Below are 21,118 nucleotides of genomic sequence, written 5' to 3'. Positions count from 1 at the left end.
CAATGTAGATGGTTGTCTCAACTAAATGTAATACAGTCCCTCGAAAAAATTCAAAGCTGATTATCTCCGTGAATACATGGAAAACAAAAAGAACAACCTATTTCTCGACGCTTTTTAACCGTGTTCTACTGCAGAACAGTAAGCAGCGTCAGCCATTTTTATACTGCGTATTAATAGCGCGACAATCAGACCACAACAGTGCAGAGACAGTAACTGTACACGATTTTTTAAATGAACGCTACATAGCTAAAACGTGATTGAGAAATACGTCGATGATAGGTAATACGTTTGAATATCTTATTGTTTTAACTTAACTTAGTAATGATGTATCCCATGCATAAGTAGGACCTACTTCCAAGAGTGCAACAACGCAAGTGCACGTGTGATACGGCTGGCCTCCGACCAATCATCGCGTTTGTGATTGTTTAAATCAGGTTTATTATTATGGTGAACGGAGTATACCCCCTATGTTTTACTTATGTTTATCCGTGTAGTTCGTTGTGCCTTTGAGACGTCTCCCGTGTATGCGCGTGTTTATCGTCAGTTTATTCTGCCTTCTAGACTACTGTGTGTGCGTGCCCGCCTGTTTGTCGTAACTCTTTTCGGTGCCTCATCGTCACTATCGCCGTCTCCATCTCGCCGCAGTTTCACAGTTGCCGTGGTTGCCGTCGCCGCTGCCGATGTTGCTACCACTGCCGCCTCCGTCGCCGTCACCACCTTCGACGACTTCGTCAGACATACATCAACCAGTAACTTCACCGCCACCAGACATTCTCAAACCACTACTAATGTTTACACAAGCCCCTCCCATCACCTGCCATCTTCACCTGAAAGTCTTCCACCTTTCATCAGGCCTAACCCATTTCTCAGTCCTCGCCTCTCCAGACATGCCTTCCTCAGCGGCACCCTCTTCTGATACAGCACGAGGACCAGCATTATCAAGTACAGCACCAACACCAGAACTGTCACCACCATACATCGACACGCCTGCGCCATCACCATCGACTCAGCCAGATAGTTTTTGCAATAGGTTCCTGGACTGTGGCCCCCCTTTCCAAACAAGCCCATCACCTGTTACCTTTAGTTGTGACCACCACATCTTCCTTACATACGAACATACGAAAGACCGCCAAATGTCTCAGCACTGACACTACCACTACCGCTGATAAAAAAAAAGCATCTAAACTAACGGAAAGCCCAGACTTCACGAACCGCCACATCTAACCATCTGCCACTAAGTCCACAGAACTTCTTACCTTCCTCCTGTCCTGACTTCAACTTCCTAAAATTCAAAACCCTCTTCCTTAAAACCAGAAAATATATCCCTTACACACCCACTACTTAGATAATCCCTAGAAATGACTCCGTCCTCATTAAATCCCCTGATCGAAGTTTCAGACCAAACTCCTCCAGGTGATCCCTGTGCCATTTTTGGTCCCTATGCAAACCTTTCATCTTTCCCATAAACTCCAGGACCAAGCAACCACAACCTTCTCACCATCCACCAACCACCGTCATCAGACGGATCGACGTGGACACTATGTTGGGGGAGGAGGAGGAGTCACAGCTCAACAGCCACTACATCTGTTTTTATATCTTCTTTTGTGACACTAATTTTCCACTCATCTGTGTATATATTTTAACTAGTCACTGAAACAACTTTTTACATTTTACTTATGGAATTGACGATCTGTCTTTCTGTTGTACAAACTGTTTCTCTTGTCAACCACCACATCCAACCTTTATACTATGTTTTTCAAAATTTCCCTCTTATGTGGCAGAAGAACGGCAAATGTATTCGCTGACAGCCAACGCCTTGCTCATATGGGGTGGGGGTGTGAAATTACAATAAAGAAAAAAAATATTCTGTTGACAGATGTAAGCTGTAGTCCAAAATTTCTAGGATGCAAATAAGAAGAAAAGGACTTTTACCAAAGTGGACCGATCATGACTTAAACTTAACTTGTTAAACGCAATATGATTTATTTAATTATGAAGAAACAGTGTATCAGTTTATTAATGCCATATATGAGTTACAACATTTTGGCTCTTTTTTTAATCCCTCTATGTGTATACAGCAGCTCTCACATTGCTAATGTAATTGCATGACGAATGGGTTTCTACAGTTTTTTTTTTTTTTTGCTCTCATTCTTAGGTTATATGATTAGAAGTACTTTCCAAATGCTTAGTTTGTAGACTAAGAAATTATTCAAGTAATAAGCTGATTGCTTTTTTTGTAGGGAAGCTATTTCACTCAGCTTCAGAAAACACGAAAAAATTACACATTTCAAAATGTTCTCAATTTTTTTATTTGATGAAGTGTCCTGAAGAGGATGAAATATTATTTACAAATAGTGCTCCACATAGAGGAATGTATGTGTGGTGCCCCTTTCAAGAGCCGTCAGGCGCATTTTGTCTGGTTTTTCGGTAGATATTTGCATTTTCGTTTTTACAATGTGCAGCTGGAATCAGTCCAAACAAATATTGCTCATCACACATTTCGTACGGTGCCCCAGGGTCAACGGAAAGCGTCGGTTTGTTTCCCATTACTACAAAAATGATTTTAAAGCTGGATTTTCTGTGCCAGTTCGATAAAGCGGTCCCAAATGGGTCTAATACGGTATTCGTTGCATCGATATTTACTAACAAGAACATTAAGACACGCAGAATAACCCGTACCCAGGCAACAACTGAGCAGCGTTGCAACATGGCGGCAGCAATCAGTGTGTACCAGGGCGGCACGTGTTTGCTGATTTATTTAATTATGAAGAAACTGTATAACAGTTTATTAATGCCATATATAAGTTACAACATTTTGGCTCTGTTTCTATATCCTGTATTTGTATACAACAGCTCTCACATTGCTAATGTAATTCTTCGTGTTTTGCTTTACATACATATCGATAAAAGAGTATCACACTAAATTAAGGTGACACCACTCTTTTGAATAGGCATATAAAAGTCCGCTTTAAAAATTATTTTGTTTGTAACGGGAAGTAAGCCAGCACTTTCCATTGACATTGAGTGTCACATGAAAGATGTTACGAGCAGTGTTTGTTTGGACTGACTCCAGCCACATATGCATAGGTATGTACACCTATGAAACTTTCGTCGTGGTTATATCATATGAAATAGCACGTACAAAATTTTTAAACTTCACTTGTACAAATCGCAGATCTGAAAACAGTATTTTGAATTGTTCAAACGAAAACTGTACTTCAAATAACAACAATAACAATGTAGTCATACACACAGACTTTTTCCCACTTGTAACATTACACAAATGAGATTTAAAAGTTTTATATGTTGTATTTCATACGACACAAACACGACATAGATTTCACAAATCTGTGTGAATGTATATATTCCAACATTCCACTTGAGACATTCAAGCTCATGCTCAGTGAATTAGTACGCAAATAGACTTCTGTATAACAGAAGATTACACGTCCTCAGTTCGTTTTCAGTTTCTTGGATTTAAACAATTTGTGGATTAGAAAGCTAGCAATGTGGTAGAGAGCTATACAAAAGGCCATTACAACAGCCAGCACGAAGGCAACGACATCTAGCAGCAGGTATTGGTACCAGGCCAAGTCTCTTCCACCATTACGCAGATGTGGGGCTCCATTGTGGCGAAGTACATACTCGATCCACTTCACAGCTTTAGGCAGGCTCTCTTCCTTATGCTCACGGTATACAGCTGACAACCGCTTCATGTTCTCGCTGAATCTGTAGAAAGAAAGAAGGTTGATGACAATGCATTTCTGCAGTGCCTGAAAGCGATAACAGGCCATACTTCAGTGCGCAACAGTGACTAGAAGAATCAAGATAGCTAATTTTTGGTAAGTCGCATGGAGACTTAATGTTAAATATTCGCACTGCAAGTCTGGTCGTTGCAGGGGAAGTAAATATGAAAACGAAGATGAGCGGGAGGAATTTGGGTGCAGAAGGTATTTATGATTGGAACAGGGAAAGAACCTGGTCATGTTATGAGAGAGGGCTCACCTTACGATCAAAAAATTGTGTAACAGAAGATGGACACCCAATGAAGACGTAATTCGGTTTTACAGTGAGTTCCTCCCATCAACAACGCATTGATGGAGACAGTTTTCTAGAAACTGAGGAGCAAATAATATTCTTAAAAGCACGTAATTCTCGTATTGTCAAGCCAACTGAACAATATAAATTCTAGTGAAAATGAGGTGACATCATCAAACATAACCCTCGTGATATGGTTCAGAATAAATCGGTTTCATGTGTAAGACAAAGTGTAGATAGAGATCACACAGATAGGTGTTCGAGTAACTGGAGATTATCCCTGACACATGATGTCTCTTAAGAAAAAAATCGACCTCATGAGTGACATGGAAGCCCTCCTGTTACCCAATCCACCAATCTGCAATTTTCAAAAGGGTAGCTAACTGCTTAGAAAATCAATGAAACAGTTTTATTTCTCAGTTTCAACCGAAAACGTTGGGGACACTGTGGTATACAAATTCCATCTGTTCATGCCACTAGCCAGTGTAGATACTGTATTATTTGGTGAGTTCTGAAGTTGTAAGCAGACTGTCCTAAGCCACCTCTTTTCTACAGTATAGGAATAGGCTGCTGAAAATGGTTCACTAGTCTTAACAATGCAGTAACTCTGATTGTTCACACTGCGATTAGAATATGTAAAGGCATCGAGCCTGTTAGTTTCACTTCAGTTCCTGTACATTAATAGTACTGAAGATTTAAAAGTGTTCAGTAACGTCGTTTCTAAACAAAAATTACCCATACGTCAGAGTCATAAAGCGTACAGTATAGAACGGCATCGTCCAAACTCCTGTTCGTGCTACCCATTTCAGTGGAGCATTTTTGTATAAATAATAAAATATCGATTAGCATTAACACTGATTCATTGACATAGTATTTTGTACCTTTTATCCTCAATAATCGTTCGAATACCGTCCGAAATCGTGTCTTTTGTGACGTCCCACAGTTTGAGTTCTATGCCAACACCAGCGTCGACCAGTTTAGCCACGTTATGTGGCTGGTCGCCGAAAAAGGGAATCCCCAGTAGAGGAACCCCGTGATAGGCAGCCTCGTTAAAGCTCTGCAGGCCGCCCTGAGTGATGAACACACGGACATTGGGATGTGCTGGAAAGCAAAAAAACAAAAAAAGTTTATAAAAGTTGCACAAACAATCAAACTTTTCTAACTTGCTCAAAAATTCCTATATGTATACATGTATCAATAATATGTAAGACAGAACAGTGTACATAGCGGACCAGTATCATTCCCACTCTTCGCTGCCCTTTCCAACTCCATTAGTGAATGGCGCAAGAGAACTACAGTAGTTAAACCTTTGTACAAAACTGAATGCATGCAATATCACTACGCGAGGTATTGGTAGAAGCAAGAACGTTCGGTATTTTTTGAAACGCCTTATGGCAAGTGCCCTCGTAATTTGAAGAATCTGTTCAAAGTGTTAAGCTACATTAGCCGTATTTGGGCACTAAAATGAATCAATGCTTTCCGAGATAAACACGTGTTTATAGGAAGGACTGCGCGACGCTTGGTTGCGGATGCAGCACAGTAGCGCATTGGCGCTCCGTCTGGAGGGCTCGTAAAAATCGCGTCAGTGACCTTTGCCTCCTGTGATACAGCGTAATCTACAGCCGCACACGAAAAGTGGCTACTGTTTGTCGCATTGGTGTGAACGCGCCCTAACAGACCGACCATTATCCATGAGGAACATGTAGCTAGTGTCCCAGAAGCGCATTACATCGGGTATGGGCACAGACTACGAGAAACGAATGCATAATCGTTGTCAAATATAGATTACCCCAGGTTGTCAATCATTTCCACTGCGCTATCCCACGGAACCTCCTATGCTCTTTTTAGTGCCCTCATGACTATATCTCTCTTCCTGCATTTAACTGCTGAGACGTCTGTGTGCTAGCAGTACCGTAAGTTTCTCCAGCTAATGAACGCTTGGACAGAGGACTGGGTAGTCCATAGCTAACCTCATTGGCGCAAAGGCGCTCTGCTATGGCTCTGATGGGTTCTCGGAAGCTACTGAACCCAAAAAATTGATAGCTTGGCACCTCAGACTATCCCTGCGTGCACCCCATTGCCCCAGCCTATTACTGTATGTCACGGGGTGTACATTTTGAATCTAGTCACTAGAGAGCCGCTTGCAACGTCTAAGTGTCGCAAACTAAGTTGCTACCTCGTCAGTGTCTTGCAGCGACTCCAATAATTAGACGTTCCGTCCAGGTTCCGTTTACGTCAACAGGAAACGAAGGAATTAGCACTGTTATCGTGGAAAGATCTTCATCCGGAATGATTATGATGACATAGTGGTAAGTTCCTATGGGACCAAACTGCTGTGGTAATCGGTCCCTAGGCTTGCGCACTACTTAATCTAACTTAATGAAAGTTACGCTAAGGACAACACACACACCCATGCCTGAGGGAGGAATCGAACCTCCGACGGGGGGAGCAGCGCGAACCGTGGCAAGGCGCCCTACACCGCATTGCTAACCAATATGGTGACATCTGTAATTTGATGGAAGTCATGGCTTGCACATTGGTGGTCAGATATTCTACCGATCAGACGACCAAATACAGCTGACGATTCTTTTTTCCATGATAGGCACGCGAGCCAGTTATTTCCAAAAATAGAGCCATACACCCAGACAGTAGTAACCCATTGCGAGCAATAGAGAAGGGAGTTTCTGCGGCCTAGATCTGCAGGAAGTTACCATATGATTCCTGCAAAATCGATTAATTTTCGGGAAATGAGACCGACAAATGCTGGAAAGAGAAATACAAATTAAGTTGGCTACTTGCGATGTTGGTGACGTACCCAATATAGCCTGCTGAGGCAGCCACTTTGAGACTTTGACGTTGGGCGGCAGGTCGTCCATGTCGGCCTCCCACTTCCACAGCACCCTCTGTGGGACTTTTCTGAAACCCTCGAGAAACGCCAGTCTTTTATCTTCAGGCATCGAACTCCCCATGACAGTGGAACCCATACTGAAGTATACGGCGCCGTGTTCTGCTCCATCCAGCCACTCCTGTAGGTCCTGTTCGTGGAAGCAAACACTGAGTTGTAAGCACCTGTAATAGCTGGTCTTCAAGTTCATGAAGGGAATATCAAGGCAGATGTGCCGTAAACCGTAACTAAACGTACATCCGCATCACTCTTTCCTATATGCAAATACAATCATGCAAATATACCACTCCACCAGCAACCAATTGTAAAGAACAAATGAAAAGGAAATATTCACTGTAATTAACAGTCCAGATTCCTCCACGAAATGGAAATGTGGTATTGGTATAGTAATAGTGTAGTCTCTACTTTGGCTATGCACATAACAAAAGATTAGGGCCTAACATCCAGTAAACCATCAGGCCATTCGATACGCAGAACAAACTCTGATTTGATATGGGTCAGAAAGGATGTTGGCAGTTCCTTTTTCAGGGCAACCCTCCTAGCATTCACTTTGACGATTCGCATCATATCACGTCCCATCACTTCCAAATCTGGATGGCTGGATAAGGTGCTGAACTATGTTCCCCCTGAATAGAGTCCCAGTGTCTTTACCACTGCGTTGCCTCGCTATGACCCATAAAGTCTCTGTCATGTCTCAATTTAGTAGTGAGCAAAGCTTAGTGTCCTGTTACTGTTTGGAAAAGAATGACAAAAAGTGGTCATTTGGACCATTTCGGGAGGATAAAATCCTTGTATCTGATTAGGTACAGGCTGCAGACTCCACAGCGTTCACTGTATCACCAAGTGTCTTATCACGGCCTTTAGAGATGGCTTGTAGGCAGAGGAAATGTTCATCATAAGTCGGTAGAATGTTGGAGATAGTAACGCAACTCAACCGTCATCTACATCTGGGTTGAGGTAAACAACGAAGTCCAACGACGAATGTAGGACGTACAGCTGTCTCAGGTGTTTCAGTTTGCCAGGAAACTATGCGCCAGAAGTTCAGAGCAGCTGATCAGTGTGCCAGGTGTACAGTAGTGCGTGTTCTGCATGCCGAAGTACAGGAACTTAAACTTTTGTGTTCTGCCTCGTCAAATAGGTCCAACGCACGAGCGTCTAGGGAAGGGATTCCAGTGGTGGTTTCCCATTGCCTTCCACTGATGATCATATGATAATGAGGACAACACAACACCCAGTCCCTGAGCGGAGGAAATCTCCGACCCAGCCGGGAATCGAACTCGTGCCCCTTCGTGTGACAGACCGCCGCGCTAACCATTCAGCTATCGGGGCGGACAAGTACAGGAAAGGTCCCATTTATTATGGAGTACGCTTCAGTGAAGAAGTATGCTTGATTTAGTTGAGCCCGACGTCAGTTTTCAGAATAATTATCGGTATAAGTTGTCGATATAATAACAAGAAAAGACTGAAAATGAATCTGTTTGGTGGTGATGGGATCCAGTGGTTAGGGAGGCACCACATCAGATGAACTTCAGAGGGGCTCATGGTGGTCAGAGTGGGCTGAGAGGTACTGACCAAGTACTGCAACGACGTCCATATTTTCTGATGTCGTAAAGGTACAAGAGTCCCTGTTTGGTATCGATAGCGCCTATCTGCATGGAGCTGCTCCGGTGGGTGAAGTTCTTGTAAAATTCATCAGAGAGGTCACCTAATATGAATCCTGCAGAGGAAGCCTTGGAGTGGAAATTTAGTCCTTAACCTGTCTGAGGACCATTCAAGACCTGCACACAGTCCTTGTTGAGAACTGGAATGGGCTACCAATAGAGCTCTTGAAACTCCCCATACAAAGCATGACACACCTGTTATCGTGCACATACGATCATAGTACGCATATTCCTAATGAACAATTTTATTTTCTCGAAAGTGATTTTCCCAGCTACTGAGCGGGGTGGTGCTGTGGTTAAGACAGTGGACTCGCATTCTCGTTTATGGAGATTCCAATTAGCGTCAAGATGCTGTGAGTTTCATAAATCGCTTTACTCGATTACCAGGATGTTTACTTTCAAAAGTACACTGCCGACATCCTTTCCCTTCCCTCCACAATTCGAGCTCGCATTCATTCCATCTTTAACAAGCTCGACGTAGACTGCACATTAGATACTCACCTTCCTACCTTCCGTCTTGCTTTTTAGTTTCGTTATCAAATTTTGTTATGTATCTTGTTTCGAGGTTTTCCATAACTACATGTCCTGGAGAAAGTTGTACCTTGTTGTTCTGCATTTCGATACACTTTTGAGGAATTAATTTGCTGATGGTGTTATGTTTTTGGGTATGTATGTAATGTTATTATGGTAGTCTTTTAAAATTATACACTGCACTTTAAAATTAGTGATAATTTTGTTATTTTTACAAGTCAGGTGGTGTCAAAGTGATTTGTACTAATGTAACGACAGAAGAAAGCGTAGTTACCTTAGGAAGAGGTGCTGGGTTTGGTTCCACATGTAGTCCAGTTAGTTCTATCATGTGCGGCAGGTACGGTCGAGGGTAGTTTATACTGAAATGGTTAGCCGTAAGCATCAAACTGAAATTTTTTTCAGTTTCATAAACTGATGGAACGTCAGGCCCGAAATATTTCCTCTTGATTTCTTCTTGGTGCGGCATCATTACGTAGAAGTAGCGATAGTTCGTGTAGAGCCATACCCATGTCATGTAAAGCCTCTCCCAGAATGACATGTGGTGTGAAAAGGGCACCATAAAGCTTGGAATGTAAGCGGGATTGCTGGGGTTTCCATCGGCCCAGAGGCTGGGTACGCCTGCGTTTATGCTAATGTACCCGACGAGAGGCGGCGAGCCCACTTTATGAACCAAACCGTAGAAGCACGGCGACAGCAATCGTTCCAAAATGACCAGGTCGAATTTTGGAGGTGACCTGCAACATATTTGCGTGTTAAGAGTGCTATTGCTACCTGAACTCGTTGAAGAAATACTGGATTAATCTAATTAGTACAACATGCGGCTTACGACAAATAGCAAAACTTCCATAAAAAAAGAAAAATGATGATTTGGACTTCATTTTTACATTGTACAGAAAGAGACTTTATAAATAATAGGAGATTGGAGAGAGTAAAATGAATACCATGGTATCCATTTCTAATGCTTGTTTTCTAACTCTTCTGCAACGCATTGCCGGTTTCTGTGAGGTCCATACCCCCCCTCCCCCTCTAAGTTGACTGGGGTATTGCATTTCAGATAAGTATGATAGATGGCTCTTATTCCATTCATTGGTCGACTAAGGATCTTGGTTAAAGCCCACACTTTTGCTGCGACATCTCGTTCAACTGTTACAAAAGAGTGGCAGTATAATTCTCCTCACTTGTCACTTTGCTATTGCGTCAGTGGCAGACTAATAATGGAAGGGACTATCATTTATAATTACCCTGTTGCAGATGCTTATTTCAACCTTTTAACCTGTGATTTACGTGTTGTGGTAGTATAATTAGGATGTGGAGAACGGATAATATGGTTGAGTGTACATTGTTTGTTGTGTCTTCAGTCCTGAGACTGGTTTGATGCATCTCTCCATGATACTCTATCCTGTGCAAGCTTTTTCATCTCCCAGTGCCTACAGCAACCTATATCCTTCTGAATCTTAGTGTATTCCTCTCTTGGTCTCCCTCAACGATTTTTACCCTCCATGCTGCCCTCCAATACTAAATTGGTGATCCCTTGATGCCTCAGAACATGTCCTACCAATCGATCGCTTCTTCTTGTCAAGTTGTCACAAACTCCTCCCCAATTCTATTCAATACCTCATTAGTTACGTGATCTACCCATCTAATCTTCAGCATTCTTCTGTAGCGTCACATTTCGAAAGCTTCTATTCTCTTCTTGTCTAAACTATTTATCGTCCATGTTTCACTTCCATGCATGGCTACACTCCATACAAATACTTTCAGAAACGACTTCCTGACAAATCTATACTCGATGTTAACAAATTTCTCTTCTTCAGAAAGTCTTTCCTTCCCATTGCCAGTCTACATTTTATATCCTCGCTGCTTCGACCATTATCAGTTACTTTGCTCCCCAAATAACAAAACTCCTTTACATTAGTAAAAATTAAAAGGGATTTCGTAACTGTACAGGAGGCAGAAGATTTGTTTAAGGAAGGAGAGAGTAGCTTCCAGTCTGTTTCTCGCCCTTGTGAGACGAAAGTGGAAAGAGCTCCGGGGCTGCACGTTTTGGTTTGAGCGCGTGTTTGTGTATGCGAGAAAAACAGGCATCAGAACGAATTTATGACGTCGTGCTAGTCGGCTTGTCCGCCACATTTCGCGAAAACTTGGCTCCGTATAGGACCCACGAGAAATCAATACTTAATTGAAAACGTACTCACGAAAGGTCTTGCCTTTGTCGTTTGCTAACGAGAGCTAGTATGCATTTAAACGCGCAGTCAAGAATTCTTAAACTCGTCTGAAATATTTACTGGCTCCCCACCGGAGATGGCTGTTGGCACTCTTAAGACCTGCTGTGTCACGTGCTGTGACGTAACGCGCCACAGCTTTCTCGTGGGTCTCGAATCGCCACCAGTCTGACCCCCATCGACGCGCATGTCGCCGAAGTGGCGTCAAGTCGAAAAAGACCTGCACAGGGCGAACGGTCTACCCGGCGGAAGGCCCTACTCACACGACAAAGACAGTCGTCGCATTACACACTCGTACACGTGGGGCGTAAACCACTAAACGTACATCACAGCTCGATACATCAAATTTGAAAGCTGAAGGAGACATTCTGATGTACAGATAGTCTTTGAAAGTGAAGTATTTAACTACAGGAATCTGCAACAGGTTTTTCACTAACTGATCGGCCTATCATATGAAAGCGTTCATCGACACAAAACCAATGAGCTAGATACATGCACTACGTCTTCGGGCCACGAGTGGCCTACCGGGACCATCCCCAGTGGAGGATGTGGATAGGAGAAGCGTGGGGTCAGCACACCGCTCTCCCGGTCCTTATGATGGTATTCTTGACCGAAGCCGCTACTAATCGGTCCAGTAGCTCCTCAACTGGCATCACAAGGCTGAGTGGACCCCGAAAAATGGCAACAGCCCATGGCGCCTGGATAGTCACCCATCCAAGTGCCGACCACACCCGACAGCGCTTAACTTCGGCGATCTCACAGGAACCGGTGTATCCACATGATTATTTAAATATTTAATTAGGAAATGAGAAGTATCTGAATTGAACAATTTATTAAAGTGGGCAAAACTAATCATATAAAACACACTGCAGCATTTGTTAGAAAACGAAGTACACATGATAACATTTACATTGTATGTTTTCAGTGATTAGTAGCCTGCAGCAGTCCTATACCGAGTGATCCAAGCCCTCTTACTTCATCCTCCGATAGAACCAAGAACACCCGTCGTCTGCATACGGGTGGCAGGTGGAAGAATGCCCTCTCATTGTTATCCTCGTCAACCGGCTCCTCAAACCGTGTAACAGTGGCTCAAGGGCGGTGGCGAAAAGGAGCATCGATAGCGGACATCCTTGGCGGACGGAGCCCATGATAGTAATGGGGCCCACCACACGGCCATTGAGCAGTACTCGCGACGTGGCACCTCACAGGTGTCGCAAGACGACGTGTATGAATCTGTGGTGGAAGGCCATCCGTTGGAGTACGTTTGCTAGTAAGTCATGACTCACTATCAAAGGCGCGGTCGAAGTCCACCGTCACTAAGGCACCACTACTGCGGCAGGTCGTAGCCAGAGCTATGACGTCACGGTAATCGCCGAGTGCCGTCTGAATGTTACTGTCACCACCAGAGCGATGACTTGAGGGATGACGCGCCGAAGGCGAGCAGCAAGAATCCGGCTAAAAACCTTGAAGTCACAGTTTAACATGTTCAGCGCCTGATCATGTCCAACTCCCCGACCTCCCGACGGCTTGGTGACCTACATAAGCAAGCCTTCTATGAATTTCGGTGGGGGTGGGGGTGGGGGGGTCAACTGAGCTAACCGAGCTCGTCTCACGATCCGTCCTCACAATTTCGCTTCTCCCAGTACCTCGTCTCCTACCTTCCAAACCTCACAGAAGTTCTCCTGTAAAACTTGCGGAGCTCAATCGGAAGAGCACTTGCCTATGAGAAGCAACGATACCGAGTTCGTGTCTCGGTCCGCCGTATGGTTTTAATCAGCCAGGAAATTTCATCAGCGCACACTCCGCTGCAAGGAGAAAATTTCATTCCGATGACACAACATGTCATTGAAGTTTAGGTCGCACACATTCCAACTCTGCGATGCTTCATACTATAGATAAGCCCCCATTCTTTCGTATACTTCCTTTTGTAGGTGCGTTGTGTGTATTTGTCCTTACACCCCTTACCATACATGAAACACGGTGTGGGTTTGGGGGCGGGGGGGGGGGGGGGGGACGGTCCCCTCGGGAAAAAAAGCGCCCCCCCACACAAAAATTAGAAAAATGTTATAGCGTCCTATCAAGCATCAAGTCCGCCCCCAGAATGTTATCACTCCTGGAAAACTATTTTAGCTATTACGAGGTGCATTCAAGTTCTAAGGCCTCCGATTTTTTTTCTAATTAACTACTCACCCGAAATCGATGAAACTGGCGTTACTTCTCGACGTAATCGCCCTGCAGACGTACACATTTTTCACAACGCTGACGCCATGATTCCATGGCAGCGGCGAAGGCTTCTTTAGGAGTCTGTTTTGACCACTGGAAAATCGCTGAGGCAATAGCAGCACGGCTGGTGAATGTGCGGCCACGGAGAGTGTCTTTCATTGTTGGAAAAAGCCAAAAGTCACTAGGAGCCAGGTCAGGTGAGTAGGGAGCATGAGGAATTACTTCAAAGTTGTTATCACGAAGAAACTGTTGCGTAACGTTAGCTCGATGTACGGATGCGTTGTCTTGGTGAAACAGCACACGTGCAGCCCTCCCCGGACGTTTTTGTTGCAGTGCAGGAAGGAATTTGTTCTTCAAAACATTTTCGTAGGATGCACCTGTTACCGTAGTGCCCTTTGGAACGCAATGGGTAAGGATTACGCCCTCGCTGTCCCAGAACATTGACACCATCATTTTTTCAGCACTGGTGGTTACCCGAAATTTTTTGGATGGTGGTGAATCCGTGTGCTTCTATTGAGCTGACTGGCGCTTTGTTTCTGGATTGAAAAATGGCATCCACGTCTCATCCATTGTCACAACCGACAAAACGAATGTCCCATTCATGCTGTCGTTGCGCGTCAACATTGCTTGGCAACATGCCACACGGGCAGCCATGTGGTCGTCCGTCAGCATTCGTGGCTCCCACCTGGATGACACTTTTCGCATTTTCAGGTCGTCATGCAGGATTGTGTGCACAGAACCAACAGAAATGCCAACTCTGGAGGCGATCTGTTCCACAGTCATTCGGCGATCCCCCAAAATAATTCTCTCCACTTTCTCGATCATGTCGTCAGACCGGCTTGAGCGAGCCCGAGATTGTTTCGGTTTGTTGTCACACGATGTTCTGCCTTCATTAAACTGTCGCACCCACGAACGCACTTTCGACACATCCATAACTCCATCACCACATGTCTCCTTCAACTGTCGATGAATTTCAATTGGTTTCACACCACGCAAATACAGAAAACGAATGATTGCACGATGTTCAAGTAAGGAAAACGTCGCAATTTTAAGTGTTTAAAACAGTTCTCATTCTCGCCGCTGGCGGTAAAATTCCATCTGCCGTACGGTGCTACCATATCTGGGACGTATTGACAATGAACGCGGCCTCATTTTAAAACAATGCGCATGTTTCTATCTCTTTCCAGTCCGGAGAAAAAAAATCGGAGGCCTTAGAACTTGAATGCACCTCGTACATGTCTGCTCTTCAGCCATATGATATTATAGATTGTTTATCATGGCTAGAATTTGGTCAGAGTTTCAGGGACTTTGGTAACGGCCTTGCCGCAGTGCCGTCAGATCAACGAAGTTAAGCGCTGTCGGGCGTGGCCGGCAATTGGATGGATGACCATCCAAGCCGCCATGCGCTGTTGTCATTTTTCGGGGTGCACTCAGCCTCGTGATGCCAATTAAGAAGCTACAAGACCGAATAATAGCGGCTCCAGTCAAAGAAAACCATCATAACGACCGGGAGAGCGGTGTGCTGACCACACGACCCTTCTATCTGCATCCTCATCTGATGATGACACGGCAGTCGGATGGTGCCGCTGGGCCACTTGTGGCCTCAAGACGGAGTGCTGTACTGTATCAGGGACTTCAGCCAAAAATTGGAGGTGTGCCAACACCTTGCAGCTATGAGAGCTCGCTGGTCTGGGAATTAGGTTTAACTCCATAAAAAGCCCGAATATGTCGAGGTGTTTTGATTTAGATGTCTTTAAAAAAGCGAGAAACGTCTAAAAGCTGGTTCCCTCCTTTTACATCCCTAACTCTGCCCAGAACGTATTCGCCTTTTTTTGCGCTATGATAGGAGAATTTTTCATTCTGGTTCCCAACTTTTACTCTATCATAATTCTAACATTAGACCACCACTGCTTGGCAATGGAGGAGGATTTTTGTTGAACCGGGCGACGACTGATCCGGTGCAGGTTACCGAATGAAGCTTTCACGAAACAAGACGACCGTTAATAACATGTTGCTTGTCTACTTTTAGAGTTGAACTGATTCGCACACGTCTGGAACTCAGAATTGGTGCATGTAAAAACACTCAAAAAACTTGTGTGTTGCACGTAAAATCCGAATGAAGCTAAATTTTTGAAAGCGAGTTTTCAAGTTTATGATAGGAATGCATTTTTTATTTATTTGATTCACTTTAAACCGTCTCCACTCATTCAGTTCACATTAGAACGAATTTTATATGCTATATTTAGTTCCACGTTAATTGAGTCTCGACATGGGAAGAAGACTATCGGGTACAAAAAATTTCGATCTGACTTTATCCATTTATCTATCTACGTGCAACGTTTGAACGGATTCGTACGAGTTTAAAGTATGGAGTGGAGCGCTTCAAAAACCTTCCAGAAAAACGTGTTTTTTTGCACGTAAATGTGGCGCGTGTAAAAAGTCTCACAATAATCGCGTTTTTGCACATAAATCCGAATGAAGCTAGATTTTCACGGTTAGGAATATTCCCAAAGGCCAAAAGAACAATTCATATTGGATCTTCGCAACAAGCTCTGGAATGCCAACCAACGCGATGCAAGATTAGTTTCTGCGTGATTCACAATATTGAAATTCAGCTCTCTAAATCAAAAGTGCCGACTTTGGTAGATTTTTGCTGTAGTTTTCTTGATATGAAAATATGATGCTTCAAACCATCGTACCGTTTATTTTTTGACTGCATCGTTTTGGGTAAAATAAACTGGTTGGGATCGCTGCGTTCGTGGTTAAAGGTAAGAAGATAAAAAATAGAGGCCGGAATATAAACGGTATCTCTCCAGAAGTGTTAAATATCCTATCATTTGCCTCCTAGTTACCAATCATGACATGCCACAATACCAGCAAATTGACGTCCGACCTATCCCACCTCCACACATTCTTAATGACCTCTCCCAACGCACCTTCCATAGTCTCTCTTTCCTGGACGGCGAAATCCGACCTAACACTTATCGTTCCTCTTAGAGATAACTCACACCTTCCCATCATTTCTGATGTTGCATTCCCTCCTCCTTTCCCGTCCTATCCTTTTCTCTCCTTCCTTATCCATGGTCCAGTCTCCATCGCAGTCACGTCTAACCGAAATCCAAGGAGTGCTACTATTCACTGTCCCACACCACACATCTCCCGCATATCAACCCAGAAATTACGTTACCGGCGAACCCCTCACAACATTTAACCCTTCTATTCCCAGTTTACGCATCACGTTGATAATTACCCCTCTCCTCGTCATTGTGTTTCGTCACTAGTATTATTTAGTGATCGGTTTGGGGGAACTTCATAGTGCACAATGGATTAAGATTCTACTACTGCTTATATCATTTGTCAAAAAATATTATTGAATCAAAGTAAGAAAACCATTACCACGAGATTAGAATAAAACTTCAACCTTCATGAACCTTGGACAACATTCCGTGTGCGCTAACATTAGCCTTGCTACATGCGGCCGGAAGCTCGGGAGCCACTACATCTGATGACCCAGCATTAACGACTGCCGCGCTAGCGCGTGCGCTCAAGGGCAAGGGCAAGAAACCTTGAAACTAGTGGCTGAGCCCACAGAGATGTTTAAGCGCGAGGCGTCGCACCTCCCAGAGGTTGCACTTGTTCTCGTATCGATCGAGATGCAGCAACGGTGACCTCACAACATTCAACTTAGTGCAGCGAACTAACGTGGTTCGTTCTCATCGTAATAAAAACCGTTAATTTCGTGTTTCAAAATGCAACAAACAGTTTTTAACAATTTTAAAAACTTTTAACTTTTTTGTTTTCATGTTAAAATGGTTCTGAACACTATGGGACATAACATCTGAGGTAACCAGTCACCTAGAATTTAGAACTACTTAAACGTAACTAACCTAAGGACATCACACACATCCATGCCCGAAACAGGATTCGAACCTCTGACTGTAGTGGTCGCGCAGTTCCAGACTGAAGCGCCTAGAACCGATCGGCCACAACGGCCGGTATGTTAAAAACTATAATTGTGTGCTCTGTGAAATTTCAATATGCTATTAAAAAACTGGATGTCATAAGCATAGCTGAAAGTCAAACACCCAAAGCATGCGTGTGCTACTGTTGGCAGCAGAATTTGATGTAGAAGCTGAAGATGCTGGAGGTGGAGAGGAAGGTGGAGAGAGTAACGAGAAAGGTGGAGAGAGTAACGAGGAAGGTGGAGAGAGTAACGAGGAAGGTGGAGAGAGGAAAGAGGAAGGTGGAGAGAGGAAAGAGGAAGTTGGTGAGAGGAAAGAGGAAGGTGGAGAGAGGAAAGAGGAAGGTGGAGAGAGGAAAGAGGAAGGTGGAGAGAGGAAAGAGGAATTTGGAGAGAGGAAAGAGGAAGGTGGAGAGAGGAAAGAGGAAGGTGGAGAGAGGGAAGACGAAGGTGAAGAGAGGGAAGCGGAAGGTGGAGAGAATGAAGAACAAGGTGGAGAGGAAAGAGGAAGGTGGAGAGGAAAGAGGAAGGTGGAGAGGAAAGAGGAAGGTGGAAAGAGGAAGAATAGAAGACTGAGAAGTAGTAAGACTGACAGAGCAGCTACATACTTTATGAATTCCACCATCTCTGGAGCACTTAGTTCGCTCTCACAAATACCACGGAACTGTTCCTTCCACGAATATACGTTATCGGTTGCTGTCAAATGAACCATCGTCATCCAGTCCCAGGTGGTTGCGCTTGTTCTCAGAAACTTGTACGACGCAGATATGTCAACTTCTGTAAAGTTGGCGATGCTTTTCTGGAAGTAGAAATAATCATTATATATAACGGGTATTTGATGAGACCTTCAGAGACAAAGTATTTAATTTCTTACAGTTATATAAGTTTCATAGTAACAGCCAATGTAGGTCTTTATACTATCCTGGTATACAAAATTAAAGCGACAAACCGCTATTTCTCTGTGTTGTGTCTAATTCACGGTATAATCACGCAAAATGTCAACAGATTTCCGTACGATCGTGTTCCGCATGGAAGATGGCATTCTGGTCAATGGACAACCACGTCAATTATGACCTAAGTGCACTTATCAAACGGGGTAGTGTTTGCCGGGTGGTCCCATATCCACAATGGCTCTGTATACAGTCACTTATGGTGCAGTATGGCACAAAGGCGACGCCTACAAGACCCTCTGCTGTGGAGGGCCATAAGAAAAATGGGAGCAGGACAGTCGCAAACTGACGTGATCCGTGGGCTTAATGTAAATCGGTCTGTTGTTTCTCTGATGTGGCGACAACTTATAGGGGCCGAAACACTATCCCGAAGATCAGGGCACGGCCGACCACGTGTGATAATAAAGAGAAAGGAGAGCACAGTTGTTTGGCAATAAGGGCAAGACGGTACTGCCTTAGTTCTGCACGGCAACTGGCATCTGACCTCGTGGCATCCGCTGGACGTGTTGTATCGAGACAAACGGTGCACAGAAGGCTTCGGCAAAGTGGCCTTCATTGTTGGAGACTTGCTGTATGTGTACCTCTCATACGTCTTCACAGAAGGCAACGTCTGAAGTGGAGTCGTCAACATACCACCTGGACAGTCGAACAGTGGGCCAATGTTCTTTTCACAGATGAGTCCCGTTTTGGTCTGGAGAGTGATTCTCGTCGCATTCGCATCTGGAGGGAGCGTGGAGCACGATTTTGGGACCCAGACATTATGGAAAGAGACCGATATCGAGGAGGATCTGTAATGTTGTGGGCAAGGATTATATTGACCTCGTGGACACTTCTTCATGAAATTCTGTGGGTGAATCGGCAAGGTTTAACAGGAGCCAGGTATCGTGACGAGATCTTGGGACCTCATGTGCGATTGTTTAGAGGTGCTGTGGCCCCAGACTTCATATTGATGGACAATAATGATGGACCTCAAAGAGCAAGAGCTGTTTTCTTGGAAACGGAAGATGTTGCACGCATGGCGTGACCTGTTCGCTCTTTCGATTTCAGTCACATAGGGTATGTCTGGGGTGAAGTAGAAAGGGGGACTGCATCATTTCAGCATCCATCAACCACTCTGCAAAACTTGCCAGCAGCTCTCCAGGGAGAATGGGCGCTATTGCCTCAATATGAGACTGATGACATCACTCACAGCATGCCCCATCGTTGTCAGGCCTCTACTGCAGCCAGACATGGTAACACCACATGCTGAGAACATTAACCAGCTGGCGGAACGTGTGTGCAAATCCGGTAAGTTGGAATAAACGAAGAACGTTTTTGTCTACCGTTATGAATATTGCAGTCGTCTACGTTTTGTGTTCTTTGCATTGTTTCTACTTTATTATCAGTGGCTTACACTGTTTTGTGGCAAACTAAACGCAACCTTGCAAAATTTCCGTTTGTTGCTTTAATTTTGGAGACCAGTGTAATTTATACTAATTTAATGTATATGCAATAAGAAAAGCTTCTGGTGTATTGTGCGTTACGCTACTGTCGACTTGTGAGAAAGCTTTACAAAGATGAAGCAGTTGCCTATGAGAAATGTCACCGCCTTAAAAATCGAATGAACTTCCAGTCCCCATCGACAAGATGGATAACGATAATCTTTAGCAGGTACGTTGCCGCCATCAAGGGGAAAAGTTCATTGTTTCCTATAACCGACCGTTTGGAAATCCATACGGGAAATATCGAAGCAGAAATGTTACTGCTTGCAATTACTACAAATTGTAACATTCGACTACTGAGTCTTTAGGATCTTATGGAAGAGGATGGTGTTACAAGACAACATTCGCACATGTTTATAAACGAGATTGATGAAACTTAGCGAGTATGTGGAATATTAAAATACTGCTATACATAGTTTTTGGGTGTTGTCTAATTTCACTTTTAATGGATAAAACACATCCCATAAGGTAATTAGACACATTACGATTGGTGTGAATATCTTCGAACTTATGATATATAAAAATGTGTTTCAAATGAAAGTTTTTCACAGGACCCCGCACTTTTTTTACAGTTTTCAAGGAAACTAATGGAGAGTTTGGACCTAGAATTTGAGAATCTCTTTTTGAAGTCCTAAATGTTCTTGTGTCAGCATCGAAAAATGGTGAACTACCGTCTGACTATTTGACAGAAGTTCTCTCTCCCAGTCTGGGAGACAAATCGGTACTATTGTAAGATTCTTGAGATCGTCAGTGTAAAAGAACCGTTTTGAACCTCGTACCTGATAAGGATTTTGTTCATCTGGTGATCCCAAAAGGCGGGATGTGACGTGTGCATCCGTTGGCTAAAAATTGCATTTGATGTTGGAAAAACATCGTGAGAAGGTTTTCAGATCTAGTTCTGCTGACTGATTACGATATCAATTTCCACTCGAGATACGATATAATGACGCTGAAGCCACCAGTACATAATCAGTTCTCTCCGCCAAGTTTTTCCAGTGTCCTGAAATATGCCTGACACAAATCAGGATATTTAGACGCTAGCCTCTCAGAATCTGAGAATCCTGCTGAATTTTATGTTCTATTTTGTTGTCTATCGTGTGCATTATGTGAAGAAATTTAGTTCATTTTATGCAGATGTGAAAAACT

The 21,118-nt window shown here is 43.8% G+C and overlaps 1 protein-coding gene across 1 annotated transcript in view; it reads right to left on the bottom strand.

The window, feature by feature from the left end:
* Positions 1–1,963: 1,963 nt before the first annotated feature.
* Positions 1,964–21,118, bottom strand: part of LOC126175958 (UDP-glucosyltransferase 2-like) — a 71,437-nt gene continuing 52,282 nt past the window's right edge. The window contains exons 3-7 of the mRNA XM_049923045.1: positions 18,150–18,340; positions 9,410–9,869; positions 6,854–7,073; positions 4,920–5,139; positions 1,964–3,729 (exon numbers count right to left, since the gene is read on the bottom strand). Coding sequence (XP_049779002.1) covers positions 3,453–3,729; positions 4,920–5,139; positions 6,854–7,073; positions 9,410–9,869; positions 18,150–18,340 — 1,368 coding nt within the window. The 3' untranslated portion in view covers positions 1,964–3,452. The remainder of the gene's footprint in view (positions 3,730–4,919; positions 5,140–6,853; positions 7,074–9,409; positions 9,870–18,149; positions 18,341–21,118) is intronic.

Source organism: Schistocerca cancellata, chromosome 3 (assembly GCF_023864275.1).
Source record: "Schistocerca cancellata isolate TAMUIC-IGC-003103 chromosome 3, iqSchCanc2.1, whole genome shotgun sequence".
Lineage (NCBI taxonomy): Eukaryota > Metazoa > Arthropoda > Insecta > Orthoptera > Acrididae > Schistocerca > Schistocerca cancellata.
The sequence above is the reverse complement of the archived record's forward strand: the minus strand, read 5'-3'. Positions and strand labels throughout refer to the sequence as shown.